A 6702-nucleotide genomic window follows, 5' to 3' on the forward strand; every position below is an offset into this window, starting at 1 on the left:
AAATAAAAAATCATACAAATATTAATTGATGAAGTTTTAACATTAATAAAATACAACAAACAATTCTATTAATTATAATAGACTTGACAGCAGAGGAAAAGTATACATTCAATAATGACTAAAACTAATTACTGAACTAAGCATACTATAACCAACAAATATGCTAAACTCTGTAAAACCTCTAAAGAAAGAATTAGTAGTCATCAAAACCAACTAAGTCAGAAGATAATTCTCTTGGGTGGGTCACCTTGCTGGTTTTCTAAGCTCGAGCGTACGACTTTCATCAGTATTCTTTTACGCTTTACCTTCTTCGCAAAGGACGCTGCATAAATAAAATAAAATAAAATAAAATAAAATTTAAAAAGATTAGTTCATCGGATGTTACACTTATGCATGAAGTGAATAGTAACATACTCGTTGGCCTTGATCGTTCCCTTGTTGCCATCTATTAGTGTTAGCCATTCGTTCTGGATTTGGAATAAGATCTGGACTACCATGCTTGTAAAATGCCTGTAGAACTCGACCAACAAAGGGTCGGACTATGTTGACTTCCATGGCAGATAAGTTTTTAATCTGCAATTAATTATGAAGATTATGAAGCTTCAGGGTAAAAAGCCCAGAAAATGAAGGACATGGACAAAGCATAAGTGACTTTGATATCAAATGTTGGTCTCCAAGTCGCGGAAATAAACTTAAGTTTACAAGTTCGAGAGAAAAAGTTATCATTCCTAACCCCCTGTTTTTAAGTGAAATTATCGGTCATACATTGCATTTTAATGCATTTCCTAGTCGATCACAATCCTCCCTAAGTTTTTGTTTATTGTTAAATTAACTATATCTTTTCTCAATGGTTAATAATTTCTCTAAATCAATATTTTATTGAATTTTAGGCATTAATTTACCAAAGAATTACTTACGATCAAAACCTTCCATTTGAGTATATTAAGAGAGAGATTTTTATGCATTATATTCATTTAACAATAAAATTAAAACCGTGGGGGACGTTTGTTATCGACTTTAGTATGAATGGAAGCATTTCGATAGAAACTCAAATGAAATATAGATGATACTTTCCAAAAAGATAAATATAATAATTAATCTTTACCGAATCCTGCCGAAACTATGTTTCAGTGTACCCTTTGGTTTTCCAATACCAATTACCCAGTCCTAGGCCCAGCAAGATAAACTAGTTCTAATTCTTAATCCTTTCCCAGTACTAGAAAAGGCAGTGATATATGAGAGAAAAAAAAAACCGAGAAATCAATTCCGAAATAAATTCACCAAACTGAGATCAGTAGTACATACTTTCACTGCAGAGGATCGGGTATCCTCAAACGACTCTAAGCTAGTCTCCACCTTGTGAAATCTTACATCTCTAATGTCCTCGACGAGAGATCTCACCTAAATAACAAAGCGCTTTCTTTAACGCATCAAATTAATAGAATGACCACAGTGAAATCCAAAAATGAATACTCACCATGTACATGTTTGGTATGTCTTCGCGAGCACTATCATATAAACAAAAAGAGACTCTTTAACACTTCTGTACACGTAATAGTACATATAGCCATAATATAGTCTCAAATCTATATATCAGTGCTTACTGATCAAAGAGGAGTCTTGAGATTTCCACATAATGGAAAGGCAAGACTTGAAACGACTCCTGAGAGTCACGCTCCGATTCCAGAATTTGTGTTAAGTTCTCTGCCCAGCAATTCCCAACATCAAACACACAAAAATGGATTTCCAAAAAAAATAAAAAAAATAGCCATTGAAGTTAATTGACAGCAAAATAGCCAAAGTCAGGTGTTCTCAAACAAAGAAATTTCCCACTTTCAAGTTTCAACAAGATTAATCAGATGTCATATTTTTGTTAATTTAGGCTATTTCTACTTTGCATATCTATTAAATTAAATTGGCTATCTTTAAGCTATTAATAAAGTGAAAATTACGAGAAGAGCAAAACCTATCGAACTCACCGACGGTCATCCACGGTGGAGGTCGGACCGTGCATTTCCCTCTCTTCTTCAGAGAGACTGCCAACCAAATCGGGACACGTGTCACCATCTGCGGAAAGAACGGACCGTAATCGCCCTGAAGAAGCGAGAACGAAATCACAATTTTATTTTAAATATTTTCTCGTTTCGAATGAATTCGAACATAGAAAAGACACACTACTGAGTCACTGAGACGACATACACAGATGAAATTCAGAGGTTCCATCCTCATGTTCGGCACAATCTCGATCGTTTCGTCCTCGGCCATGAACTCGAGCTTTTGAAACGTTTCGAAAAGAGTGAATAAAGAACAATGGAAATTAAAACCTTGAGAGAGAGAAACAGCGAGAGAGAGAGAGAAAGAAAATACCTCTTCGGGCGAGAAAAGACAAGGATGAGGGTCTGATTGACCAGCCATTTCTAGGGCTTCTTCCAAATTTTGGGGGTAAAATAGTTGATTGCAGAGCAAAGGTCATGAGCTTTAAGAGCACATGAAAACTGATGAAGAAGATTAAGAAATGATGTTGTTTTTTATAAGTCATTTTAAATGCCCTTCTTTTCTAAATGATAATTTACATTCTAGACTTCAAAGTTAGTAAAATATCATAATTAGACTCGTTAATTAATTAATACCTGAAATTAAGCTTTAATAATTTTTTTTGTAAAGAGTACCCTTAAAAGTAATTAAACCCGTGATATTTATCGCAAATAATCGCCAACATCGCAAAGAATCGCAATTTCGACTCTTTCGTAGTCGCTGTTCACAAAAATAATTCAAAAATTTTTAATTCTTAATTTTTATCGCAAGCCATTGCAAAGAATTGCAGTCCATTATAAAAAAAAAATCGCAAAAAAATCATAAAAAAATTTGTCTTTGGAATTGTAACTACATCCATTCTTACTATAGTCGTTGTTGCTAAATAGATCAATGTTCTTAAAAAAATTTCGATTATTTGCGATGATTTTATGATGAAATTCAATATTTTTTTTTATGTTAGAGTTAAAATAAATAAAAATTAATTTTGTGTGGAGAGGTATATTTATCTAAAAAAAAAAAAAAAAAAAAATTCAGTTTTAAAATTTTCTCAAATAGCAAGTTTAAGTATGACAATTATTAGGCCTGGTTTTTTATTTTTATTTTTTATTTTATTTTTTAAGAACATGAAAACTGATGAAGAAGATTAAGAATTAATGTTGTTTTTATAAGTCAGTCTAAATGGCCCACTTTTTTTTTTTTTTTTTTTTTTTTTGTAATGATAACTCACATTGTCCTTAGTTAATATTTATTTTTGTTTTGAGCAATTAGCGAAAAGAAAAAGAACTTTTCTAAGAGTTTTACCAACGAAACTAACTTCTCTTGTTTCTTTAATTTAATTATTTGCTTAGACTCGTTGGTAACAGAGAGACAAAATTGGATTTTTATTATATTTTTGGACCAAAACATTTTTTTTAAATAATTTATTTTTAACTCTTATCATCCTCATTTTCACACTTAAAACATACTATCTAAAAGTTGAACAATGTTATATTTACTTTAATATATTATAATATTATTTAAATAGCCATCTAAACTATTAGGTTGAAAAAATAGCAAATTTTTCTAACATTATGCCAAAAAGGCCAAGATTTTATCCTTTGCCAAGATTTCTGTTCGCTAGAATAATGTTTCATTTATATTAATTTTCCAGCACCATTGTGGCGACACTTCATTTATCCTTTGCCAAGATTTCTGTTCGCTAGAATATAATAATGTACCAAATATATATGATCCATGATCAACTTGAAAACGTACGAGAGCCACGTCAAACTATGTATCAAAATAGCTTATTCTCCATCGTTAATATCAAATTGAATCTTGGATGATGCTCTGGGGTAATCATTCTTCAAGAATAACCCTAGTTATATAACACGTATCGTTAACCAAAAAAGTATTATCATAATGTAGAGTAGTAAGGTACCTTAAAAAATGTATATATATCATCAAGATATATATATATGTCTGGCCCTAGATAAATAACGAAATCTGCCTAAAGCCCAGAAAGTTTTATACATAGTTTGACGTGAAATCACAAAACCCATTAAAAGTAAGTTCATGCCAAGGAAAAAAAAAATAGAATAGAAGAAGAAGAAGAAAAAAAAAAAGTAAATCACAGCTTGCTTGCACAGGTTTATATTATAGTCTTACAAATCTAACTTTGCCAGACTATAAGCCAACTAGGATTTTAAGTCAAAAGGAAGGGATTTATATGAAAGTAAACACTCCCAGAAGGTTTCATTAAATCCGTACAGAAAACCGATCATAAATTTCAACTAGGGCTTGATGCAAAAGCCTTCATTATTTAATCATACCGAAAACTAGGGCTTGATATATATCCGTTTTTACACACTCTTTTTAGTGGAGCTCAATGGATAGAGCTTGTCTATGGAATCACGGAAATCAGCCATTATCTCTTCGTCGGTCATTTCCTTTGGTTGCTCGCCGAAAAGCAATCGTAATTGCTTAGCGGCTTCAATACTCGCCGTTTCGCGGTTTTCCTGATCTATGATTCTCTGGTGGAATTGCATCTCGGCGTGAATCTCAAAAAGCGTTCTGTGATCGTAATTGTTTTCGTCGTCGATGTACACCGGTTCTGGTGGTAGCTGATAAAGATTCTCGGCCCCGAGAAAACCGGTCTGCTCGGTATTGTTTTTTGTTTCGTCTTTTTCTTCTCCGGCTTTCTTTGTCGCTTCGATAGGCTCGGTTGAAACCGGGTCCAAAACCGTCTTTTCGCGATCGTTGATCCGAGCATCTTTGCTCGGCGGTCCATTATTGTTATCTATGACTGATTTTTCATTGCCTGAAAAGAAAAAGAAAAAACACTTTGAGATCAATTAGGGCACACATAAAAAAAAAGTATTTTTGTGTTTATTATATATCACCTTCATTCCCGTTATTATCTTGTGCATGCATTTTATTATCATTTTCATCCCTTGTTTCGGTATTGTTTTTATCTTCGGCTATCTTCGTCGCTTTGATAGGCTCGGTTGAAATCGGGTCTAAAACAATATTTTCGATATCGATGATCTGAGCGTCTTTGCTCGGCGGTTCATTGCCTGAAAATAATAAAGAAGAAGAAAAAAAATTAACGTTTGAGATCAATTAGGGCAACCATACAAAAAAAAAAAAACATAAGTATATAAAGTATATAAATGGTCACCTTCATTCCCATCATCCATGACTAAATTTTCATTGCCTGAAATTAAAATAAAACCCGATTCGGCATTGAATTTTTCTTCTGCCCATTTCTTCGTCTCTTCGATAGGCTCGGTTAAAATGGGGTCCAAAACCATCTTTTCGCAATCGATGATCTGAGCATTTTCGCTCGGCGGTCCATTGCCTGAAAATAATAAAGAAGAAAAAAAAAATTAACGTTTGAGATCAATTAGGGCAACCATACAAAAAAAAAAAACATAAGTATAAAGTATATAAATGGTCACCTTCATTCCCATCATCCATGACTAAATTTTCATTGCCTGAAATTAAAATAAAACCCGATTCGGCATTGAATTTTTCTTCTGCCCATTTCTTCGTCTCTTCGATAGGCTCGGTTAAAATGGGGTCCAAAACCGTCTTTTCGCAATTGATGATCTGAGTATTTTCGCTCGGCGGTCCATTGCCTGAAAATAATAAAGAAGAAAAAAAAAATTAACGTTTGAGATCAATTAGGGCAACCATACAAAAAAAAAACATAAGTATAAAGTATGTAAATGGTCACCTTCATTCCCATCATCCATGACTAAATTTTCATTGCCTGAAATTAAAATATAACCCGATTCGGCATTGAATTTTTCTTCTTCCCATTTCTTCGTCTCTTCGATAGGCTCGGTTAAAATGGGGTCCAAAACCATCTTTTCGCAATCGATGATCTGAGCATTTTCGCTCGGCGGTCCATTGTTATCTATGACTAATTTTACATTGCCTGAAAAAAATAAGTTTGAGATCAATTAGGCCACCCATACAAATACCAATGATATATAAAAGTATATAGTGTATCTATTCACCTTCATTCCCATTATCCATGAGTAATAATTCATTGCCTGAAAATAAAATAAAATCCGTTTCGGTATTGTATTCTTCGACTCGGGCTTTCTTCGTCGCTTCAATAGGCTCGGTTGAAACGGGGTCCAAAATCATTTTTTCGATATCAATGATCGGAGCATTGTTACTCGGCGGTCCAATGTTATCGGTGACTAGTTTTTCATTGCCTTAAAAAAGAAAAAAAAATGTTTGAGATCTATTAGGGCATCCATAAAAAATATCATAAAAGGAGTATCTTGTGTATATATTCACCTTCATCCACATTAAGAAAGCATGTATTGTTTTTTTCTTCTATGGCTTTCTTTGTCGCTTCAATAGGCACGGTTAAAACGCGGTCCAAAACCGTCATTTCACAATCGACGATCTGAGCGTCTTTGATCGCCGGTCGATTGTTATCCATGACTAATTTTTCATACCCCGAAAAAAAAAATTAAGACCTTTTGAGATCAATTAGGGCACTTATACAATTAAAAAAAAACATCATAAAAAAGTATATCTTGTGTATATATTCACCTTCATTCCCATTATCTTGTGCAAGCTTTTTATCCTTTTCGCACGATGAACTCTCGAGTTTTTGTTCTTGATTATCCGGTCCATTTCCATCGTCGTCGATTCTGTGTAGTAGTA

General features: G+C 33.4%; 1 protein-coding gene across 1 annotated transcript; it reads right to left on the bottom strand.

The window, feature by feature from the left end:
• Positions 1-2514, bottom strand: PSF2. Its single transcript, XM_089617327.1, has 8 exons — positions 2368-2514; positions 2200-2274; positions 1980-2094; positions 1605-1704; positions 1478-1508; positions 1306-1401; positions 415-573; positions 1-322 (listed from the first exon to the last, which is right to left on the bottom strand). The coding sequence occupies exons 1-8, from the start codon at positions 2413-2415 to the stop codon at positions 302-304; spliced, it is 645 nt and encodes a 214-aa protein (XP_089473453.1). The 5' UTR covers positions 2416-2514; the 3' UTR covers positions 1-301.
• Between the last annotated feature and the right edge of the window lie 4188 nt (positions 2515-6702).

This window comes from Urtica dioica, chromosome 6 (genome assembly GCF_054948205.1).
Source record: "Urtica dioica subsp. dioica isolate 48M chromosome 6, U.dioica_male_clone48M_v1_H2, whole genome shotgun sequence".
Taxonomy (NCBI): domain Eukaryota; kingdom Viridiplantae; phylum Streptophyta; class Magnoliopsida; order Rosales; family Urticaceae; genus Urtica; species Urtica dioica.